At 33.1% G+C, this 26041-nt stretch overlaps 1 protein-coding gene across 3 annotated transcripts; it reads right to left on the reverse strand.

Moving 5' to 3' along the window:
• Positions 1-10972: 10972 nt before the first annotated feature.
• On the reverse strand, positions 10973-15792 carry LOC103504091 (amino acid permease 3-like). Of its 3 annotated transcripts, none has more exons than XM_008468531.3 (7): positions 15415-15792; positions 13367-13460; positions 13014-13247; positions 12496-12589; positions 12175-12389; positions 11925-12064; positions 10973-11828 (listed from the first exon to the last, which is right to left on the reverse strand). In XM_008468531.3, exons 1-7 carry the CDS (start codon positions 15418-15420, stop codon positions 11175-11177), a joined length of 1437 nt encoding a protein of 478 aa, XP_008466753.1. In that variant the 5' UTR covers positions 15421-15792; the 3' UTR covers positions 10973-11174. The 3 variants fall into 3 exon arrangements, with proteins under 3 accessions (XP_008466753.1, XP_016903620.1, XP_016903619.1); XM_017048131.2 differs by having other exon boundaries at positions 13704-15639; XM_017048130.2 differs by lacking the exon at positions 15415-15792 and adding an exon at positions 13662-13784.
• Positions 15793-26041: the final 10249 nt, after the last annotated feature.

The raw sequence follows: 26041 nt of genomic DNA on the forward strand, positions 1-26041 counted from the left end.
AAATTTGTATTATATCCACAAATTGGGCATGCCTTATACCCTTTAACACAACATCCACTGAGGTTACCATATGCAGGAAAATCATTGATTGTCCACAATAAAACTGACCTTAAGTTGAATACTTCTTCTCGATAAGCATCATAACATTCAACACCATTTTCCCATAAAAGTTTTAAGTCTTCAATTAGTGGTGCTAAGTATGTGCCTATATCATCCTCTGGTTGTTTTGGCCCTGAAATTAGCATTGATAGCATCATGTACTTTCTTTTCATACACAACCATGGTGGAAGATTATAAATAACCATCACTATTGGCCAACAACTGTATTTAGAACTCATGTCACCATGAGGATTTACTCCATCAGCTGACAATGCTAAACGAAGATTTCTTGGTTCAAAACCAAAGTCTGGCCATTTAAAGTCTACTAACTTCCATGCTGGAGAGTCCGCGGGATGTCGTAACTTACCATCCTCAATTCTTTCACTAGCATGCCAAGTCAAGTTTTCAGCATATTCAATACTTCTAAATAGCCTTTTGAATCGTGGAATGGGTGGGAAGTACCATATCACTTTTGAGAGAATTTTCTTTCTCTCTTCATTTCTATCCTTAACGTTTTTCCACCTCGATTGACCACATTCAGGACATTCTGTTGCATTAGCAAATTCTTTCCTATAGAGACAACAATTATTAGGACATGCATGAATCTTTTCATATTCCATTCCTAATGCATCTAATGTTTTCTTTGCTTCGTACAATGAATTTGGGAGTTCATTGGTAGTTGGCAGAATTTCCTTCAAAGTTTTAAGTAATTCTGAAAAACTGATATCACTCCATCCATATCTAACTTTTAAATTATACAATTTAACTAGAGTAGACAACTTGGTGTACTTTTTACATCCTTCATACAATGGTTTTTCAGCATCAATAAGCAACTTCTCAAATCCATTTAGGTCTTTTGAATACTCCTCGTGAGCAACTTCAATAATTTCTTTTACACTTCCAACATCATTCTCTTCACATGTATGTGTGTCAAACTTTGGACATTCTCCATAGAAAGATGAGTTAGAAAGTGCTTCACCATGCCAAAACCAAATTTTATAACTTTCATCAATACCATTAACATATAAATGATCTCTAACATCCTTTCTACTATGCTTTTCACAATTCCCACATTTCAAACAAGGACAACGAAGGTAAGAGGTACTTGTATTCGAAAATCCAAATTTGATGAAATTTTCCACGCCCAACTCATATTCTTTGGATAATCTACTTTTATGCATCCATGATTTATCCATAATTGTAAATCTATTGACAAATAAAGTAAATTAAATTAGTTCAAAAAGTCTTGTTGAGATAATAAAAAGAGAAAAGAAATATGGATATTGAACAAACATTCGCTTAATAAGACTAAGTTTCCACCAACTAACCAAATAAAGAAAATAAATTCCTATCCATGATCTATCCATAAGTGTAAGTCCTAAGAGAATTTATTGAGTAATGGTTATTAATTTGAATTATAATATATGAAAGAATACAAGAAATTCATAATATGAAAGAAATTCATATGAAAGAATACAAGAAATACAAGATTTTAGCAACTCCTACTCACAAAAAGAATACAAGTTACTATAGGCCATAACCAAATCTATAACATTAAAATCCAACAATCAAAATACAAAGGAATAAGAACTTGCATGCAAACAAATGCAATTATTAAAACAAAGTCTAAATGGGTACTCTACCTTCTTCACAAAGGAATATCAAAATACATACTATAAGTGCTTATTTTGATTGGTTTTTTTAGGTTTTTTAAGTGGATGAAATCAACTATAAAGTACATCCAAAACAATTCCTAAATGTTTCTAGTGAGTACTTCAATATAAGATAACTTCAATATATCCCAAATAGAAAAGCTTGGTGGTACATGATTTCTCCTATAAACTTAATTGAAAATAATACAATAACAAAGTCGTATTGGCCAATACACACAGTGGGTTAAAGTGAACACTAAATCTCCAACATCAAGAAACTTCATATCCCCTCAATCTCCTTGCCCAAGTCTATGGATGGTTGAATCAACTTAGAAAATTTGATGGCAACACAAAAAGGGAAAAAAAAGTGACAAAGAAAGTTTGGGATACTATAAGGTTTAAGTTACTTTCAACCTTGTTATTTTTGCTAATATCAACTTGTAACATTGTCATTGGTCCCCATACCAACTATTTTATCCCTTTAAATGAAGGCCCTTCTCTACAATTAAACATAGAGAGAGGGACCTTAATGAAATAAAAAGGTATACAAAGTTTTCTTTAGCAAAAGTATTATAAATTTTCCCTAAAATATAGAGACCTAAAAAATGTCAATGGTGGGCTTATTGGAAATGGATAAAAGTCACCTAAAAATGCATATAAAACTGTCACATGAATTCATTAGAGTGGTATGTTTTTCTATCTAATAATTGCAAGGTGGAGAAATTAAATAAATGTACTATTGTAGATCTCGGCTCGGGTTGGCTGAGGTTGAAGAACTGCAGTGGCAGCGGCTGCGCTTCGTCAGACGACACACGGGGAGAAGAATGACGCGATGCGGTGGGTGGTCGTCGAAGCTGCGGTGGTTGTCGTCAAACGACAAACGGTGGGTGGTCGTCGGTCGAAGCTGCAGTCTTCAACGACTACAACGCACGGTCGAAGCTGCGGTGGGTGGTCGTCAAAGCTGCGGTGGTCGTTGAAGCTGCAGTCGTCGAAGCACGGTTGGCTGAGGTGGCTTGCGGCTGTGAGATGAGGAAGAAGAAGAAGAAGATGAGGGAGGCGTCATGCGGCTGTGAGATGAGAATAAAATATTTTAGGGTTTTTTTAAAAAAAAGAAATTAAATAATAATAATAAAATAATAAAAATAATAAAATAATAATATATTTTTAAAAAATAGGTTTTTTTATAAAACATTCTTGACGTTTTTAAAATGTCAAGAAACATGAATAAATTTGAAAATGAAAATTTTTGACGTTTTAAAACGTCAAGAATTTATCGACATTTCTTGACAGTTTTGAAACGTCAAGGATAAATATATACATTTGACGTTTTAAAAAACGTCAAGAATATCGAACTCATAAAAATTCTTGACGTTTTAAAAATGTCAAGAATGTAAAATAAACAACTTGACGGTTCCAAAACGTCAAGAAAAATTGCATATTACTTGACGTTTCAAAATCGTCAAGAATTCTGTAAATTGCCTCCCCTTCGCCTTTTAATCAAAATTCTTGACGGTTTTTTCATTAAACAGCCCCTTTCTTGACAGTTTTTCAAGAAACCGTCAAGAAAAGAAAAAATCAACCGTCAAGAAAGGGTCTTTTTCTAGTAGTGTGTATATGAAATATGCCTCGTTAAAAACAAGAATACAAATTACTTCCCCACATAGAAACATCATTTGAGATCTCTAAGTTGTAGCATTCCAATGTTATGCAACAATTTTTCAAATGTTGGGTTAGGTAATGATTTGAAAATAAGTTTGTCAGGTTATCCTTCAAACAAGTTTGTTGTAGGTGATAGTTGTCATTTTCTTTAAGATCATGAGTATAGAAAAGCTTTGATGAAATATGTTTTGTTTCTTTCTCTTTTAATATAACGATTTTGGGCTACAAATGTTGTGTTCTCTTTGTGTAGTAACGTTGGAAGAATTTTACTAGAAGACAAGTCATGTTCCACGAATGTGCTGAGTCATTGATCTTAGTCTCGACTTGCTTCATGTAGCCACTTATCCCACTAAGCGTTAGTGGGATTATCCAACAAAATGTTTGATTTTTTCACTAACTTAGTTCAAAGGCATTTTAGTCATTTGCTCATTATAGTCAAAGTCAAACTTTGACTTTTCAAGTCAAAAGTCAACATTTTGACTTTTTACCATTTTATCCGTTTTGACTAATTTCAATCTCCCAAGCATGAATCCGTATTTATTTTTCCAAAATTCAAATCATATTTAAATATAAAGCCGATCAAAGTTTGACTTTCCAAAGTCAAAAGTCAACATTTTGACTTTTTACATCTTAACCATTTCCGTAAATTTCAAGCTTCCGAATATGAATCTGTATTCATATTTTAAATACTTAAATCAAATTTAAATATAAAACTCTATCTTAAACTTATTATCGACAACTATATCAAATATATTGGTCGCTTTCTCTCTTTTTACCTAATTCGAACAATTTGAATAATTCCAACATAATGTTCTAAGTTAATTCCATATGAGCTAGCAGGAAAACTTAATGGGCCTATAGATCATGGGCTACAACAATTCGAGATTAACTAGCTAAACCCTTTTAGACGAAGCTAATAAACATTCGTTAACTAACGGGTCATTCCACTAAAGTTTCGTAGTTGCACTCCCCTCACTATAGATATATTTCTATCCATCCGATATAACCATGATCAGTATGTTAATCCTTCATAAGTTGTTCGTAATCTCGACAGGGTTAAAATACCGTTTTACCTCTAAGATTACATCTTATTCCTTAAGTCCCACTGATCCACTATTGAACAATTGGTTTAAGGTCCAACCTATAAACCAAATCCCTCTCGAGCCAATGAGAGGGTGGAGTTCCATGTTCAAGACTTGGATTCAGTCCCTAAGGGAACAACCTATCTACTAGCCCTTAAGCGGGTAGGAGTGAATTTCGTCTTGCATCCTATATTTCTAGCTATCCACCCAATCTTACCCTTGAAAAAGGAGGCTTATTGGGTCATCGTCGTTGAGTTTTCCTCTTATGTAAATCTAAGAATAATTTTCAGTAAATAGAAGTTTATAGTTAGCTCAAGATTAAGATTAAGATTAAGTTACCTAGGTCATCAATAATCGAAATAGTTTGTTTTATATAGTCAACGGTGTTATAACTTAAAAGTGACTATTTCTTGGTTCTAGTCATATGTAAACTCTTTACATAGGATGCCCCTACTTCCATGTCTCTACATGAATGATTTAGGATCACATCATTTATACTAACTACAAAACGGGCCGCATCTATAACGTCCCTAGAATAAGGTGCCCAACCTTATTCATATACTATAGACTGTTTGGATTATAAACTCGAACGTGATCCACGTTTATGTTTCTAAATAAATTTCAAGTCTATATTAGATAGCCTAAAGACCTTAGTTTATTGGATTCAAGATTATAGTATTTTATTTTCACTAAAAACCCCTTAATAACTACTTTATTGAATCTAATGTAATTTAACCTACAAACTACAAGTTTTAGGACATAAATTCCAACACTAAGCTTGTATAAGGAATAATATAAATAAAGGGTGAGATCAGAATGTTATGGGCGATTGTTTTGAAATTATGAAGAGAAAAGATTAAGTGTTTAAATGCTGTTTAAGTGTCTACGTGAGAAGAAAAAGAAGGGAATTAGTTCAGCTTTGCTTAACCAAGTAGTGTGAGTGTTTTCTTCAAAATATTTTAATGTAACTTTCTTATAAAGTCTTTACTGATTTGAAATAATGATTTATCTATAAATGTTTCTAAAGAGATGTATAAGAAAAGCTTATGTTATGTTTCAAAGTATATTTTATGTGCTTCAATGTTTATGAAATGGTATTCAAACCATTAGTCTATTTCCTATCAATGAACTAACTGTTATGTGCACACAAGGAGTAAAGGCAGCCATGTAGAAAAGGACTGCATGGTGAAGTGAAACTGACCAATGTAGAAAACGATTGCATTGTGTTTAGCAATCTAAGCAACAAGATTGAATCAGAATATTCTCGAATGTTATTAAAGTAGTCTAAACGCGAAGTAATGAGACTTAGCATGGAGAATGATTCAAGATTCTTGTCGAAAGGAATGATTGTTGACTAATGTGTGTTTATGCGAAATGTTGAACATATATGATTTGTTATGTGAAATGATGTGCTTAAATGAAAAGGTGAATTTATGTGATTTGATGTTTGATGAAATGATGTTTACAAAAGATATTTCGCAAAAGGGATTTTTTAAAACCTCACTATTTGTTGACATACGTTTTAAAGTTTTATCTTCCAGGAATCAGACGTTTAGGCCAAGTAAGGAAAGGGTGAGGAATGGACTAGGTGAGAAGGTTGCTAGGCTTTTTTATTTTAAATTTAAGTGTTGTTCTTGTATTTTTGGATTTTAAGTTTAAGTGTTGTTCTTGTATGTTTGGCTAACTGTTGTAAAGTATTGTAGTCGTATGATTTAAGTAATAAAGACTAACTTTGGCTTACTTCTTGTATTAAGTGTTTATATCATCTAAAGATTAATATTTATATATGTTAAGTTTAAGAGGTTAGGTGATTAAACAAGGCTTAAGAACCTCAAGACTAAGTGTCTTTGGCATTTAGCACCTCTAGGATACTCAAGTCATACGGCGTCTCGCATGGCAAGCAAGGACGTGTTTTGGGGTGGGGTGGGGTGTGACAATAGCTCTGACCTAGAGACATAGTGAGCATCTTGCATGCATTGACCATGACTCGCAGTGTAGAGAGGTTTACAATATGAATTTAACTTATATATCTCAATTGTGCAAACCCATATAATAAGACTATGAGTTAAACACGACACTAAATCCTTGAATCAACTCTAGATTCCCAACAAAGAGCAACACACATCACGTATCTCCCCCTGAGATGACGCGCTGAATGCCTAGTAAGCGGAACTACTTCTTATCATGTACTTTCACAAAACCTTTGCCTCAAACTTTGACTTTCTTATTGCAACAGAAATTTACAACTTATGGACTTTACTCCCTCGCCTAGTACTTTTACATAATACAACCCAACTTTAACTCCTAGGCAGTAAACTCAAATAACAATATTAATGCAACAGAATAACATAACCTCATCTCTTTATTAACTTAACACTTTTACAGAGTTCAAACTTTACAAATTATATTTCTTTCTTGCAAAACATAAAATCTAAGGTTGACTTATGCCTAACGCTGCTCTTTGTGGCGAGAGCACTTAGAGGTGTAAGGACCTCTTTCTTCTTGATCGCCTAATGACCATTTCAGGGACAACCTTCAAGGCATCCTTTTCTTGTCTCAATTCTTCGACTCTTTTGCTCTCTGAATTTGGCCTCACCAACTAGGTGTGGCCCTTACCTTCTCTTCCAAATAGAGTGACAACCTATTGTGTTAAGGAGCGATGCGCTTACCTACTGACTTCTTTAACGCGAGATAGGATGACATAGCTCGCATGTCGCACAATTTTCCATAACCACCCTCCCCCCTGCTTACTTAGCTTTTACGTCTGACATCCATCCCTTACTTGGCTTCAATGCCTAACAATCTAAGGAGGGAGAAACTTAAAACTTAAATCAAAGACTTAATGAGTGATGAGTTTAGAAAATATCTTTTTAGGGAATACAACAACTCAAACATAATAATAATATCAAGCTAAAACACAAGCATAATATAAATAATTCAATCCATCAATTTGTGAACACAACTTTTATCGCAAAAACATGAGCACAACGAACACAATAAATTTCCACACGTTTTAAGTCGCCATGCAATCATTATTCATCATCGAGACCTAGATTTTTCTCATCGACTGGACCTGGCGTTCTGTGAGTTACCAGGAATTTCTACCAGCATCTCGCAACATTCAATCTTTACTCAGACTTGGGATTCGCTTTCACCAACATCTTATCACTTAGACTTGAGATTCTCTTCAATCAGCATCACATGATAGACTTAGGATTCACTTTCACAAGCGTCTTGCACATCATTTCTCACCTAGATCTAGGATTTACATTCACTAGCATCTGGCATCAAGAATACATCTCAACGTACGCAGACTCGAGTTTTTTTCCTCGCCTAAACCTAGGATTTACCTCAACCATCTTCTTGTGAGTTACCTGAGATTTTCACCAACGTCTCATGATAGATCTCAAAACCACACATCACACATGATCAACTACACAACAAACTTTGCTCAACAACTCAAAATAATGTAACAACACGATACCATTCAGATCACGGTTACGAAAGGGTACAACAACACAAATACTTATAAGATACTTTTTTTTTGGGTATAAGGAACATAATATAATATTTCAAAACGTTCATGAAAACCATCCACAATGATATATAGTTTACATATAGAAACCACCATCGAAATACGGTTTTACGAGTGAGAATCATCCACAACAATCATTTGTTCTTAAAGATCACTCACAAACAAACATTTGTTCTTAAGGATCACTCACAACAAACATTTGGTCTCCAGTCTTTATTCTCTACTTTCAGCTTCCTCTTTTCACCAAGCGGTTCCCTTAACCAGCCGTTCAACTCTTGAAACTTCCTTTTGACAAATTATCAGAGTGGTAGCATCTCGTACCCTCTTTCTTTCGACCCTTTAGTCTTATTTATAGTGATCTTTTACATCCATTGGTCATTTTCTACGCTTTACACATGTCACCCTTCCATTATGTCATGCTATGTAGTCAACCCAGACTCGACACGTAAGTCAAACGTCAGTGACGAATAGACACTTTCCTTGAGACGCAAACCTTATCTCCTTGGAAAGTTAAACTTCTAGTCGTTTGACCTCCTTCTTAGGAAACCACAAAACATTAAATTTGCCTCAGCAGGTTGTCCAATCACCATTTGTATATCTTCTTAACAAAATGTCTACCTTATCACAATCGTACTTAGGTGTAGGTATCTCTCCCTGCATCACCAACGCCTAGTTCTCAACATTTATCGCTTGCTTTTCCTCACCAACTAAACCCTTTCATATCACTTATTTTAATGTGATAGTACTTAGACTCACACGCTTCTTTTCGCATCATCTTTTGTTCAATTGCATCCTTCCCTGCATAACGCTTCTTTCTTACACTTGGTCAAAAATCACCTTCCTCGATGGAGTTCTCCTTCGACAGGACTCCCTTTTTGGATCAGGGTCTAACAGTGTTTGTTGTTGATACAATTATATACCATTAACATAACTAGGTTCCATTGATGCAAAATCAATAAAAACAAATTAATATATAATGAATCAACCAATCCAATAACTAACAAAAATGAAATAACAAAATCAATTAATTTTACTTATATGGAAGCCCATTGCATAAGAAAAGTCATGAATAAAAAAAAGTTCAATACATACAATCGATTAAATTTAGAATATAACAATCGTCACTATCCAAAGTTAAAAAAAAAAAAATCAACTACACTATTACACATAAATCTCTCGGAGTGGAAGCACCCAATGCACGTAGTGGACAAGTACGCTTGTTATGTCATTCTCCCTTACATATCGTGCATACATCTAACTTTTAGGCTAGAATCTCTCCAATCTATTTCATTATGGATTCGATTACTTTTCGTTTGACCAGACTTTTTAAGTAAGTTCACATTTGGACGAACTCCCATAAATGGAAATTCATATCAATAATCCAGATGTTGTATTGGATGGAAGCGACATTCACAACAACACTTAAAGTTGGACAATTGGTAGGATTCATTAGTAAAAGGTATAATACGTCAAATGCATGTAATTACAAACTGTAATTATATGAGAGTATGAAGCCTTCAAGTCTTGGATCAGATACACGACTTGGCATTGAAGTCGGTCAGTTATCCACCTTGCATGAAGTCAAGTACCAGTTACACAACTTTACTATTCTATTTTTATCCATACTTTTCCACTACCATATTGGACAATAATATAATTATTTAAATAACATTATTTTGGAAAAAAATCCATATAAAGCATAAAACATGACTAGTAACCAAACAAAAGCTATATTATATATAGAACTAATATACCTTTTCATACCAACAGACCTAACATAGAAAGAATAAAATTAGAATCATATTTAACATTTTTATAATATACATTTTCATTTTTTGTAAGATGGTTAGATTTACACACAGAATTAAAACTACTCTAAAATACGTTGGATAGTAAACTACCAACAAATTAATAAATAAAGTGAAATCTTATTTGATATACTTTTTTATTGTAATATAAAAACTTATTTGTCACGAGAATTTGTATGTAGAAGTATAACTTTGTAAACTTTACTTGGATTTATACCACAAATTAAAGTCAAATTTGTAAAATATGTCGGTAGAATATTGCTTTACCTCTTTTTTGACCTCTTGAGCTAGATTTGATGGGATTTGTTTTGACAATGGGTGTCCAACCAGTAACTTTGAGCAACATTTATAAAGTTAGATCTTATTTTATATATATATATATACCATCTATTTTTACATATTCCTAGGTTTGATATCGATAAAAACATTATTTTTATTATATTGATCTAACTATAGAAAATTTTATGAACCAAAACGTTGGTAATTAATGTAAATAGAATATACATAATACATATTTTAACTTGTTATCATATTTCTAAATTCAAACCTCAAAACTTCTATTTTACACTTTGTATATTTCCAAATTCTACTATGTTGGCACAAAGTCAAACTTATAGAAATGGTGAGTCAAATATCTCTTTACCCTCTCGAAAAAACATTCCTTTTACCCCTTCGAAATTTCTAAGGGTGTTGGCTTAGAATTAAAGCTTGATAAGTTTTATCACATGTTTTAAAGTCTCAGTCACTTTTCTTATATTTAAAATCATTTTTAAACATAAATTCAATCTTTAAAATTTAATTTATCATTTATTTTTACACTTTTATATTCAATTTTTCACCTAACCAAATTTAGGAAGGATTGAAAGCATATTCGTTTTGGTCGTTTATTTAATTTTAGTCCTCTTTAAGTACTTTCTGTAATTGATTTTTTTGGAAGAAGCTTTTATTATTTTTAGCTTTTCGCTACGAAATGAAAAGGTTTAATTGACAGCATACAAATTTAAAATTGAAGTGAACAAATATCTCTGCATGAAACGATAATTTAATAACTAAGCAATTGATATGGTCTTATTGGGTTGAAATGTTTCATATATATAATTCTGGTTCAATGAGAAATAGAGGGTACAAAGTTGGAAATGTGATAATTTAAAACATTTACATTCATGATTTCATCTATTTTCTTGGGAAAACAGTAAAAATTAACTAACAGAGAAGAGAGCTTCAATGTGTTTGAAGCCTTTTTCTTTATGAAGAACTTGAATTAAAAATGTCATTTTGACCAACCCCTTCCATTTAATTCATCTTGAGTTCCCATACACAAAACACAAATCTATGAGAATCAAAAACTTGTCTTGAAGGGTTTGTAGCTCTTTAAATCTAGAACAACCCCGGCAACTGATCCGGCCGCAGCTGCTATCGAGATCATGAGACAGGCAAAACTTAAGGTTTGCAAGCACAACCATCTCGAACTCCACTTTGGTATCTTCTTTTGGGCAATGTACATCTCGACCGGGTAGTACACGGTAAGAGGCCAAAATCCTAGAGCTCCAAGGAATCCAACGACGTCATTGAAGAATGGGAGAAGCATCGAGATCACAGTTGTGGTGATCACGAACGCCGTCCTCCAAACCAACCGGAATAGGTTGAGTTTATAGGGGCGGAAACCGGGGATCGGAACATCAATATCTTTGGTGATGAATTCACTATCAGGACTCTTCTCAGCAGCATACTTTTCCACAAAGGCAAAGAGGGGTTGGCAATACACTTGGTAAGCACCAACAAGGTGGATGACAATGGCAGCATTGGCAATATCAAGGAGCCAATAAGGATTATAGAACCCGAACCCAGTGAGTAGGTTTCCCGGTGCCATGTCCCCGAATGCGGCGTAGCCAGCAGCACCACACAACATATAAAAAAGCGTTGTCACCGACACACTCACTAGAGTTGCCTTCTTCATTGTCTTAGCCTCTGAAGGTGGAGATTTTACAGTGTCCTGTTCCACAAAACATAACATACCTCCATCAATCAAATTGAAAAAAGAAGAAAAAAGGAAAAGGAAAAAGACATCGATTTTTTCCGAGATTCGTACCTGAATTTCAATGAGGATAATCGAGTATGAGTAGGCAAAAGCAATGTCTCCAAGAGCTTGGAAGCTCCTCCATACTTTTTGTGTTTGAGTGACAGTTCCTATGCTAATTCCAGTCAAGCTCCCTCCAATTTTCCCATTTGCTAAAACAAACAATCAAAACAAGAACAGTACAGTCAGAATCTTCATCTTAAAATCGCATTAAAAAGGTTTTAAATACTATACTATGATCCATGTGTTTAATGGGATTTACCAGCAATTTGAGCAACTCCAAGGCCAAGTCCAATAGTTGAGTAAGTAAAAGACATAACAGAAGCAACAATGGAGAGCCACCAAAGTTGATCGAAGTCTTTAATTTGGGAAAATATTATCTCTACAATACCAAAACCTATCATATAAGGATTACTGTTAATTTGGCATGGATCTTTCCCACCACTTGCATGAAAGCAATTTGACCTTTTAATTGCCCTGAAAATGAAAATGAAAATGAAAATGAAAATTTCACAATTAGAAATTAAAATTTCACTCTCGTTAATTAACATAAATAATTAATAATTACAAAATTTATACTCACATCATGCTTATTGCTGAAGCTATTGTGTACCCAATTGCCACTCCAACAATGTTTGCATATTGAACAACTCCACATAACTTCACATTCCAACCACCTGTCATATTTAAATTAATGATTAAACACAACCAAAAAGGGTTAACCCAAAATATTAAAATTAACTTTTTTTTTTTTTTCTTTTTCATATTCCTAAATCTTTTACCACTTTTTAATACTTTCCTCCCCTCAATTGTATGATACAAGCTAACAAGTTGCAACACAATTTCCTTTTTTTATTTTACCACTTGATAACCATTCTTATTTTTATTTTTATTTTTTTTTCTTAAATTAAAAATTCGTATTAAAAAACTTGTTATTGTTTCTTAAAATGGACTAAAAATTTCAAGTGTTTCTTCGAGTAAAATTCTAAGAGAAAACTAGAAAAAGGCATAAGAAATCAATTTGTTAAAAAAAAAAGAAAATAAAAGAAAGAAAGAAAGGCTAAAGTAATAGAATAGGGTAAAATCGGGATTTGAACTCACCAAGATTGGCCTGAACAGCATCCATATAAGTATAATTTCTCTTGCCGGAAACAGGGTCGCCGGAGCGGTAACAAGCAGAGAGAAGAACGGAAGTATAATAAGTAACCAAAGAAAACAAAAACATAACCGCTGGACCGGCGACCCAGCCCAGCTGAGCCGTGGCCCAAGCCAATGATAGAACACCGGAGCCGATAACAGCTGTAATTATGTGAGCACTCGCCGTCCATACAGTCCCTGTTTGTTTGTTTGTTTGTTTTTGGGAAAAGAAAAAAAAAAAAAAAGATACACCTTAAGACTCTGTTTTGATAAGGGAAGAAAAAAACAGAAGAGAGGGGTCAGAAATGGGAAATTACCGGTTCGTTTGAGGCGGCCATCATCGTCAAAGCACTTGGAACCGCCTTGTGGAACCACGTCGTTGGAAATTCCAAAAGCTTGGTTCTCACCCATCTTGAAAAACAAACAATGATTACAAATAATGAAAGGAAAAGAATTGAGTGTGTGTGTGTGTTTTAGTTTCTGTACAGTTTCAAGGAGACTGAGAAAGGAAAAACAGAGGAAATAAGTTTTAATTTTATTGTTTTGGGGAAGAAAGAGATTGGGAATTTAGAAGCTTTATAGAGTAAAGAAGGAAGAGGAAAAGGGAAGCACGTGTTGTTTGAAGAAAAAGGAATGGTGGCGCGTGGAGTTAACTCTATTATTAAAAGCGCGTATACGTTGACGGCCGACTATACTTTTCTCATCACTTTGACTCCACATTTCTCACCTTCCTCCCAGCCTCCAAAAATCTTTCACCTTTTCTCTTCTTTTCTTTTTTCTTTAAGAAAAACAAATTAAAATTATTTTCAATTCTTTGTTTTCATTAAATATATTTCCTTTTTGTTTCTAAATAGTGAAGCCAAGGATAAGGTGTTTTGGCCTTGGTTATGTAGTTTATAGTAATCTGTATTTAAGAATATGATGGTCAAGAAATAGTAGCATTGTAATTAATCATAATTTTTTTTAACAAACAATTAATTTTAATAGTTTGAACAAACTATGTTTTTCATAAAAACGAAAAAGAGAGAATTATTTGTTGCTTAAATTATGTTACGTGTTCCAGTTGCATTGTAATTGTGATATACAATTTGAATTTTGGGGTCCAAAGATTAATATACAATTAAATTATTCGTGTTTTTTTTCCCAATTTATGTAACGACAGGATTCTACCCATTGAATTTGATAACTATTTATTTTATTTTATTTTATTTTATTTATTTATGAAATTTTGTTTAAAACATATTTAAAATATCTGTCCATTGACTTTTATGAACAACGTAATTAAAGCAGCATTGATATCTCTATGTAAATAAACGATATGTTTTTTCTAAAACCTGCATGATTGAAAACTGTAGTATTGATTTTGAGGAAAAATTAATTGGATTTCAACATCTCACAAATTAAAGAAAAAACAATGTGTTAGAGTTCATAAATTCATCTATTTATCTTGATTTTTGAGAAAAGGGATATAGCAAATAGTAATAGTAATTAAAAAGCATACATCATTCTTTCCAAAATAGTGAGGCATATGCCATCATCCAATATTACAAGGATTCTTTCATGCAAGAGCAGAAATTATTCCATTAAAAATCCAACGACAAGAGATCACATATAAGAAATCTCATCTTAAGAATTTCGAAGTGCAATAAATAAATAATTTCTTTTTTTTATGTCGATGTATTTTAATTTCATTTCATTTTCTTAATTTAAATGTATCATTTTTAAGAAAATACTTTAACTCTCTATTAGCTAAATTTTAAAACTAAAAACTAGACATTCAAACCCCAGTAATCTAATTCATGTATATTATTATTTTTATTAATTATATAAATACCTTTGGAATTGCCACATTTTAATTCCTCAAAATCTACTTTCTCACTAATATGCTATAAGAACCCTATAATCAAATAATCTAATATAGGATATATAAAAAATTTTATTGCATGTATTAATTTGTAATTTACCTCTGCTTAGTTTCTATACACACATCTCCACACAAAATTTATAAAATAGAGGTTAATTACTTTACCAATTTAGTCTAAGACTACCGACAACCAAGACTTTAACAACCAATTATCTTTCTTTCAACGAGGGTGGTAAAGCTTTTTTATTACACCTAGAAGAGTCGACAAAATCAAAGCTTTTCCAATCTACAAATATAGTCCGTTCAAACTTTTTATATATATAAGTTTCGTAGAGTATAAAGTTTTGTTATATCTTATAGATATCTTCGATAATTTTATCATTTATAGGTATAAACATAGGTTATAAAAAAGAGAAAATAATCCAATAGTGTTGAACGAAATAAAAAATAGAATTAAATCATAAAAAAAAGACTAAAATGAAATAATAATGAAGAACTCACCTTCATTATAAGTTATTGATGATAAAGAAAAGGTCCAGTGAATGAAGTATGAAAATGACTTGTGATGCCCTCCCCCTCTCTAGATCTCAAAATTATAAAGATCTTAATTTATTTCTCTCCTTTCTCTCTAAAGCTTTGTAGTAGTTTTAGGAGAGGGAGAGAGTGAAGGGCATTAGCACAAGAAAAGAGACAATATGAGATTATGTGCTTTGAGTTGTGAATCCAAATTAATGTCCCTAACCCCTTTATATAGCATACAAAATACCAATATTTATCCCCCCCCTAAAAAGAAAAATCTTTGTCATTCTAATTAATATTGAAAGAGGATCACATCTAAAGAAAGAAAAAGAAAAAAGAAATTAAAAGAAGGTCACGTGCAAGCACTCTCCTCCCACCATTTATTGAATATATAATTGGAAGGGAATTATATTGTTGATGATGATGATGATGATGAAGAAGGAGAATAAGGTTCTTCAATTGTTAAACCATTGCCATACACAAAAAGAGTGTTCAAGAGCCAAAGTAGACACATTTTTTTAATTTTTAATAATTGTTTATTATTATATGTATTATATATTATAAATATTAATAGTTTGCATGAAAGTGATAGTATTAAATAAATCTTTAGGCAATGGATCATCACTCTTTGTGCTTCTCCCTACCTTCTTCTCCCATATAGTATAAATGTATATATTATTATTATTATTATTATTATTAGTATTTGTATAAAGTAATTAAATAATTATTGCCCATATAAATCAATTCCCATAGGCTGATAATGGGAATCATATTCCTACCTTTCTTTTATTTCCCAACGATGGAGGAAAGGAGGGTTATTATACAAAGCTGATCTCTCTCTCTCTCTCTCTTTAATTCTCTCTTTTTCTTTTAAATATATTTTTTAATTATGGAAATTATTGTTTTTTTTTTTTAATTAGATGAACGAAAGAATTCAAGTGGAGGATTGAAGAGAACAAAACAATCAATTGGGAAGATTACAAAAAGGGATTTAGTTGTTCTAGAGAACTTGAGAATAAGTGAAAGACAATGAGAATTGAAGTTGCATAAAATTCTTTTAGAGGATACTCAAAGAGAGAGGGTACTATATATCTAATCAAAGACCATTTTGAATTTTGTAGGTGTCACTCAACACCTCTATGACAATTGTTATAAGTAGGATCCAAGGTCTATGGACCCACCATCCATGTGGCCTTTCCTAATTGCCACATAGTTATATAAATGAAAATGGTGAACTTTTAAGTGAAAGGCTTGTTGAGTGCAGAGCCAAGATAATGATATCAACTGCATAATATATACAACAAGAGTCGTTTGATATCCGAAGTTCGACATCAACTGAGTTAACATATATGTGTACCCTATTCTTAATTTTTCCCTATCTTTCATTACTATCAAGTATGACTCTAATAGTTCCACAATGAGGAGGGATCATGTAAGAGTATGTTTAGGCACAACATTTAACATTATATAGATGCAAGTATATCTTCCTTCCATGTCATGCAAATTTGGATAAGGTAGGTGAGCTTAGATTCATGACACATGCCCCTCAACTAGGATAGATTAGCTCAAGTGATCGTCTCGTCTTATTTGAAAAGATATTGTCAGAACTTGATCTTTGGGACTTGGAACCTTAAGGAAGGATTGGTCAGCTCATGTAGCTTGAAACACACACCTCAACTAGAGACGATTTTAACCAGATTGTATTACCACAAACCTAGCTAGTTTAAACATATCAAAACTTAGTCATATTACTCATCGCCTCAATGAGAAGATGATTTGGACAAGTGGTCTAATTCTTGCATCAACAAAAAAAATATGATCTCTCATTGCTTGTTATCTATATCTTTATTTTATTATATATAACAACTTAAGCAAGATATTCAATATTTTGCAATTGTTTAAACTTTTATCTATTTTAACGTCGATTTTTTAAACATTTGTATAAAATGTACGTATATAGTTTTACGTACATTAAAAGTTCGTAACAAACTAGTTATATGAAAATAAAAATAAGTATAAAAGATTTGAGAAGGAAATGGAAATAAATAGATAGAAATAATAAGATAAAAGATATATATATATATATATATATATATATATATATATATATATATATATATATATATATATATATATATAGATAGATAGATAGAGAGAGAGAGAGAGAGAGAGAAAGTATGTTTGAATAGTCCAAATCCCATCTTTTTTTCATATATAATAGAGAAAGGAGTGAAAAAAACCACCATTGAACAAGGTATAGTATATATTTCCTCTAATCTCTTACCCAATTTTGCTTTATTGAAGGAATATTTGTCAAAAGTTTGGGCTTGAAAGAGGGACCTTGACATACATTTATTATTTAACACACTTTTGCACTTCATTTTTATCAATAATAAACTGAAAATAAATAAATAAAATGAAAGAATCTGGGCCAGTTTTGGCAAAAGAAAGCATCATCAATAAGACATTTATCAATCTTTAGATTCCAACATCTTTGATTTGATAAACACCAAGGCCAGGCTAAAAGTTTTAATTGGGAACTTAAACTAGAGGATCATTTCTTAAAAGAAATTGAGAAATATTCTTATTTAATTAATTCATAAGGCTATATTTGTTTCCCTATTTTAGATTTTAGATAAACCTTCAGAGGGTGTTTGGGGTTAGGGTTTAGGCTGTGGGGTTGGGTTAGCCCAACCCTAACCCCCGTTTGGGCCCAATGTTAAGGGTTTCCTTAACACGATTTCACTCTTCCTTCGAACGGCGATACGCGTGTTCGTGAATCCGGTTTCCTCCTTCAGCGCAATCCGTCTTCGATTTATCCTTCAAACCGATTTCATTTCGTCCTTCAGCGCAATCCGTCTTCGATTTTTCCTTGAAACCGATTTCATCTTCTTCTCAACCCTTATTCCTCGATATTTTTTCCTTTTTCTTTCTTTCTGTCATCTCCCGCATGGAAACCACGAACCGTTTCGTCTTCTACCTCATGTTTTCTAGGGTTTCTGTTCGTTCATCCAATGTCCGGTCGATTTTGGTTTTTTTTCCTTTCATCCTCTAATACACTCGTTCGTTTCGTCTTCTCCCTCAAGTTTTGTATGGTTTCTGTTCGTAATCTTTTGTCCGGTCGATTAGGGTTTTTTCCGTTTCATCCTTTAATCCATTCGATGGTTTCGTCTTCTCCCTCAACCTTTAATCCATTCTGCCCTTGCGTTTTCGCGATGAAACCGGATTTCGTTACGCCGAATCTCTCTCTAAATCTCTCTCATCCGTCTCTCTCACTCCGAAAGGGCTTCTGTGTTCGTTGAAGCCGACGAATTCGTTGGCTCCGAACACGATTTCCTTTTTGGAATCGTGGCTTTTGGCTCCTTGAAACCTTCTTGCCGCCGTGGTTCATTTATGCTCTCGGGTCCTTCGATTGGCAATAGGACAGATTCTTCACGTAGCCATTGGAGCTTGGTAGGGAGGTTTGGAGTTCTCAATCCACTTTTTTTTAAAGCCGATGATGAGTTATAATTTCTGCTGAATTGTTCTCTATTGTTTACCAATGTGTTATGTGTTCTGTATTGTTACCTATGTCTTCTGTGTTGTTCTGTATTGTTTACCTTTCTGTTGTCTGTTCTCTATTGTTTACCTTTGTGTTGTCTGTTCTCTATTGTTTACCTTTATGTTGTCTGTTCTCTATTGTTTACCTTTGTGTTGTCTGTTCTCTATTGTTTACCTATGTATTCTGTGTTCTCTATTGTTTACCTATGTATTCTGTGTTCTCAATTTTTTAGCTATGTGTTATTTTTTAATGAATGTATGCAATTCCGGCCATGATGAGTTCAAATTTTTGTAATACTCTTACAATTGTTGTTTTTTTTTTACAATTGTTTTAGTATTACCTCTCTGTGTACAATTGTTTCATTTTCAAATTTGTTACATTAATTTTCAATTCTTCTATTGTTCTGTATATGTATTGTTTCTATTATTTTGCCATGTCTTATTGCTTTACTGTTGTCTCTTCCATGTCTTTTTAGTGTATGGATTTGACTTCACATTTCCTTACAAAATTAATTTCACTCTTCTATTCTGTTTTATTGTTCTGTTACAAAATTTATTTTACTCTTCTCTGTATTCTTTCTGCCCAGTGTTGTCTCTTCTTCCTTTCTGTCCAGTGTTGTCTCTTCTTCCTTTCTGTCCAGTGTTGTCTCTTCCATGTTTTTGTAGGGTATGCTTCTGTTATAGGTTTCAGTATATAGGCTTTGACTATGCTATGCTTTATGTCAGTTGCAGAGAGATAGGGCCTGTATTTTATTGATAGTTGGCTGTACTTTGCTATTTTGGTCTTTATATTTTTGTTGACCTCCCTCCAAGTCCTATCAACTTGCCCCATCTTTCCCCTATATATTGGCACCTTTCCTCTTTTGATTCACTGCATTCTTCTTCCTCTTTGTATCATCTCTGTGGTTTTAAGTTACATTTTGTAAGTTCTCTTCTTCTTTACTGTTACCATGTGTCTTTTGTACCCTCTATGTGCTTGTAACTTATCTTTTGTATTCATTACCGTTACCATGTACGTTGTCTCTTCCATGTCTTTTTAGTCTATGGTTTTTGCTATATGTTTTCTATACATTTCTGTCCTTTATTTATTTTCCTATAACTATGATGGAATTCCATTCATTTTTTTGGAATGGAATCAAAACTCTGAGGCTACTAAATTAAAATCAATCTTATTTTTACGGTTTCCCGATTCAATCTTCATTTAGAGTTTAATTTTTCGTCCTAAAAAGGTATGTATATTTAATTTTTTTTCATACGTTTTTTATTGTGTTTTAATTACAAATAATAATCATATTCTTCTCTTATGTAGGACGTTGCGACGAAGAAGTTCGAAATTATTTGAAGAGGTACTCTTGTAATAGCCGTTTGTAGGCTTTGATAATGTATTTTATTCTTTTTCGTTTATTTCCGGTTTTGTATAATTTTATAATAAACATTTTGTATATAGAACATTCGGGTTAATTTGTTACATAATGTATCCTTTTAATTTTCTGTTTTTTAACAATTTTTTTTCTATATAGTAATAAAGTTTGTACAAATGTGTTTGAAGCTTTCAAAATTTAATACACACGTTCCAAAGTTTAATCACATTTTTTTCGTAATTTATTCCAAACCGTTTTAAACATAAATTATAACTTTTATTTTTCTACCAACAAATAATTAAAAAGTGTAATAAAAACTATTGTATATAGAATTGAGAGTTCGTGGCCTTATAAAAAGTTTTGCAAGTTGTAAGAACTATAAAATGGACATAGGTTGAGAAAATAGAGATAAAAAAACTCTCCAACGAAAATGTATTTATTTCTTTCATAAAAAAACATAAATGATATATTATTTATTTCACTTCAAATATTTTGTATTTTGTTAATTTATATTTGAAGATCAAATGTTGAGATTAGTAATTATGAGCAATATAGAAGTAAAAAAAAAATTCATATACATTCTAAATAATTAGGTTATGTAGCATATTGTGAAATAATTAGGTTAAAAAAAATATATACATTGAAAATACGTTTTTTCCTAAAAAGAAAAAAGAAAATAGGTTATGTAGCATATTGTGACGTTAAAGAAAGAAAAAATGTTGGTGATTTTCAAACTTTTTTCCCATTCTCGATTCTAATGTTCTTAAGCCTCATTTAATACCAATTTTTATATTTAATTTAAAACTAATGAAACTTCAACTTTTTATAAAGTTATTTTATTCTCACACATTTGTATGAAATTGTATTTTAACCACAAAGTTATTAATATGTTTTCACCACATACTTTTTTATTTTATTTTTACCTTATTTATGTTTCGTTGAATTTTTTTTTCCAACAAATTTCATTTCTATTTTTAAAATACTTATTTTAGAACTAAAATAGATTGTAAAAATTGTTGAAATAACCTTCTTTATTGTTCGGTTTTCAATTGTTGAAATAATCTAATTTTTTTGTTCTATGTTTATAGTTTTACTAAATAGGGATATTACTAAGTTTACATATCTTTTTACAATATATCGATATTGTATTAATTTTAAATAGTACATGTTTTTAGGGAACTTTACATACATTGTAATGGATGAACAAACACTTATTGGAGTTCTAACTGCATTCACGTTGGCCCAACGTCAGATTTTACTAACGTTGGAGCTATTAATGAACAACAATAAGCGTCTCCCACATACACCGCCCGATACACGCCATAGAATTAGGGAGCTTGCTTACTTTCGCATGATACACGAGTCAGATCTTGTGTGTCGGCAAAGCACGCGGATGGATAGGCGAACATTCGCAATTCTATGCCATTTACTTAGAAATGTCGCTGGTCTTTCTTCAACTGAAATTGTCGATGTTGAGAAAATGGTAGCAATGTTCTTGCACGTCCTCGCTCATGACGTGAAGAACCGCGTCATACAACGAGAATTTGTACGCTCCGGTGAGACAGTATCTCGACATTTCAACATCGTATTGTTGGTCGTTCTTCGACTGTACGAGGAGTTGATAAAGAGACCTGTTCCGGTAACAAGTAACTGCAATGATCAACGTTGGAAGTGTTTCGAGGTGGGCATCCTAGAAGTTCACTATAATTGACCTTTAGGTACATCGCAGTTAATTCATTGTGTTCCTTTCAACCTGCAGAACTGCCTTGGCGCGTTAGACGGGACGTACATAAAGGTGAACGTCCCCGCAGGAGATCGGCCTACTTTCAGAACGCGTAAGGGGGAAATTGCCACAAACGTTCTTGGGGTCTGTGACACGAAAGGGGATTTCGTTTATGTCCTCGCTGGTTGGGAAGGATCTGCAGCAGACTCGCGGATCCTACGTGATGCGATTTCACGAGAAAATGGACTACAAGTGCCAAAGGGTATATCATGTTTATAATAAAACACCGTCGCTTCCTACTTACCTATTTAAAGTTCATAAACAAACCATTTAATAACAGGATATTATTATCTGTGCGATGCTGGATATCCAAACGCGGAGGGGTTTCTCGCCCCGTACAGAGGCCAGCGGTACCATTTGCAAGAGTGGCGTGGTGCTGCAAATGCGCCAACAAATGCAAAAGAGTACTTCAACATGAAGCACTCCTCCGCAAGGAATGTTATTGAGCGCGCGTTCGGTGTTCTAAAGGGTCGTTGGGCCATTCTTCGTGGAAAGTCGTATTATCCCCTGCAAGTCCAGTGTCGCACCATTCTAGCATGTGCGTTGCTTCACAATTTGATCAACAGGGAAATGACATATTGCGACGACGTTGAGGACGAGGACGAGGGGGACTCCACGTACGCAACGACCACCGCTTCAGAAGACATTCAGTACATTGAGACAACAAACGAGTGGTCTCAGTGGCGCGACAACCTAGCCGCATCGATGTTCACCGATTGGCAGTTCCGTAACGCTTAGCTAAGACAAATTTAGATAACAAGTTTTTTATGACTTCGTCGCAATTCTATCGTGTCTAACATGTACTGTAAAAACTAATATGGCCTGTTGCATATGTATTGTACGCGTGCCATAATTTGTATCATGCCTATTTTACTTTGGAGTTTAATGGTGAAATTACTTATGTACTGCATGTATTTTTTCTAATTTCTGATTCTCAGTATGTCAACCTCAAATCGTGCACCGAGACATGTTTGGACGAGGGAGGAGGAGGGGACTCTTGTCGAATGTTTAATGGAGCTAGTGTCAATGGGGGGCTGGAAATCAGATAATGGTACATTCCGCTCAGGATACCTTGCGCAGTTGGTACGCATGATGGCAGAGAAACTACCTGGATGTCAGGTACGAGCAACAACTGTAATTGATTGTAGGATCAAGACACTGAAGCGAACGTTCCAGGCCATTGCCGAAATGCGGGGCCCAGCGTGCAGTGGCTTTGGGTGGAACGATGAAGAGAAATGCATCGTTGCGGAGAAGGAATTATTCGATAATTGGGTTAGGGTATGGAATATAATTTAAACGTCACACAACGTTCACAATTTACATTTAGTAAACAATTTTTAAATTAGTACTCATACGTCATATTTTTTTTCTGCCCGCAGTCGCATCCTGCAGCGAAAGGACTCCTGAACAAACCATTCCCGTATTACGACGAGCTTACATATGTATTTGGTCGCGATAGGGCGACCGGTCGGTTCGCTGAGACATTCGCGGACGTGGGGTCTAACGAGCCAGGTGGCGGATATGACATATTTAATATGGGGGATGGAAACGAGGACTTCCCGCCCGTGTACAGCCAGGGAGTTGACATCTCGCAGGACGATGTACGTGCATCCCGACCTTCTCGCGCTTCAGAGGGTAGGACCGGATCAAGTGGATCGAAGAGGAAGAGGGGAAGTCAGCGAGACTTCGAGCTTGAAGCGATACATCTGGCGCTCGACCAAACAAACGAGCAACTCAGGCAGATTGCGGAGTGGCCAGCACGCAACCTTGCAAATGACAACCACGTGCGCACGGAATTTTTCCGCATATTGCGTGAGATGCCAGAACTTACGAGTTTGGATAGGGCGTTATTGCAAAGACATCTTTTGTCTCGTATGGACGACCTTCGGGGTTTCGTACTCATGCCTGAGGATGAAAGGGAGGGCTTCTGTAGAGTCCTCCTACGAGACATAGAGAGATAGTTTCTGTTTGTAGTGACCTGTGTTGTTTATTATTTCGTTACGTTTTTTTCTGTATCATGTATTCGATGGTTTATGCATTTTGTATTGTCAAGAACTTCTTTTTTTCATTCCTAATGTTTATTTTAAATGAAAGAAACTAGTCACAATTTTCGAAAAGCGTTATAACGGCTATTTATATAGGTTTAAAATTGGATGACTTCGCTATCGCCCATTAGAAATATTGAATAATTTTTTTTATCTTTATAAGAAATTAATTGTAATAAATTTATCACAATATGTTCAGAAATTTATTTTAATTTGGCCAACTGTATATATTAATTTAATAACATTACACATACAACAAATAAAATAGGAGAATAATACGGATTCGAGGATTTCGTAAAAAAATATGCAATAATTTTTTTATGATATTTACAATTGAATTTAAAAATATTATACCACATAAAAAATTAATTAACCCAACCCATTTAACAATTTTCCCAAATAAAATTTATCACAAAATCCACATAAACCTACCCACCTAACCCTTCCCCCAAACACATTTTATCATAAAATTCCCATTAAACTACCCACCTAACCCTTTCCCCAAACACATCTTATCATAAAATCCCCATTAATCCTCCCCACCTAACCCTTCCCCCAAACACATTTTATCATAAAATCTCCATTAACTCTTCCCACCTAACCCTTCCCCCAAACACATATTATCATAAAACTACCTTTTTAAACCCTTCCCCCAAACAAGGGTTATGATAAAACTAGGTTTAACTTAACACTAGTTTTATCTTAACACTAACCCTTCCCTAAATCAACCCTTCCCCCAAATGCACCCTCAATATTTTTGTTTGTTTCAATCACATATATTTTACTTTTCAAAATTTAGATATTATTATCATGGTATCTTTAAAACACATTATCAATCTTTTACATTCTACATCTTTGATTTGATGAACATCGAGTTAGGCTAAAAATTTTAGTACCGAACTAGAGAAATCATTTTGTTAAAGAAAAAACAAAAAACAAATAGTCTTATTTTAAAATTAATAAGAGTATATTTGTTTTGATTTTTGTCTAGAGATATCAAACAAATATTTAATATTCTTATTTGTTTTAATTCACAAATTTCGGTTTTTAAAACTCAAATCTTATTATCTGGATCTTTGAAACTCGTATGGTCGAGATTATCAACTTTTGATATTGCACATCTTTAATTGGATTGAAACACTAAGATTGACTAAAATTTTTAGTAAGGAGGTAGAGGGACTATAATTTGTTAAAGTAAAAGAAAAATAATCCTATTTTTAAAGTTAATATGACCTATTTATTTCACAATTTTTATTGTGAGATTTCAAACAAACATTTAGTATTAAAAAATTTGTAAATATATCAATCAAGCCCAAAGTTGCTATAAGATAATACAAAAGAATTTGCAGACCATATAGTAAAGTTTAGATCTAACTCTAAAAGTCAGTTAGTAATAAACACTATCGGTTGTAGGAATCTGTGACTGATAGAGTACAATTCATAGAAGTTATTAGCAATAAAGTCAATTGTTATTCTTTTAAAATACACAATAGTTATACTACACGATTAATTAGTATTCTGAAAAGTGCTACTAATTATAATTATCTTTTAATATTTTTTTTTTGTCAATTTTACAAGTTTCACATTTTAAGACTCAAATAATATTGTGTAAGAAACTTTAAAATATAAATTCAATATGACATTTAGAATACTTTGAAACATGTGAGATTTTTATTTACGATTTACCTACTTAATGAATATTAACTAATACATTTACTTGTATCGATCATTTCGCTAATTGAAAATTTTTTAGCTCTTACTTTTAATTTTGACGGATTAAACAACCAATTAATTAATATAATGATATATTAAATAATGTTAAATTTAATTTATGAGCCCATTTTTTATTCACTTTCATCTGATTAAGTAATTATTTTAGT

Source organism: Cucumis melo, chromosome 3 (assembly GCF_025177605.1).
Source record: "Cucumis melo cultivar AY chromosome 3, USDA_Cmelo_AY_1.0, whole genome shotgun sequence".
Lineage (NCBI taxonomy): Eukaryota > Viridiplantae > Streptophyta > Magnoliopsida > Cucurbitales > Cucurbitaceae > Cucumis > Cucumis melo.

What these genes read in the sequence shown, in the direction of transcription:
- LOC103504091 (XM_017048130.2), bottom strand. Translation starts at nt 13,769, where the DNA reads ATGTGGAGTCAAAGTGATGAGAAAAGTATAGTCGGCCGTCAACGTATA. An exon ending in TGGCCGCCTCAAACGAACCG is followed by an intron (nt 13,248 to 13,366) that starts GTAATTTCCCAT and finishes ACAAACAAACAG; the next exon opens with GGACTGTATGGACGGCGAGT. An exon ending in GCTTCAGCAATAAGCATGAT is followed by an intron (nt 12,390 to 12,495) that starts GTGAGTATAAAT and finishes TTTCATTTTCAG; the next exon opens with GGCAATTAAAAGGTCAAATT.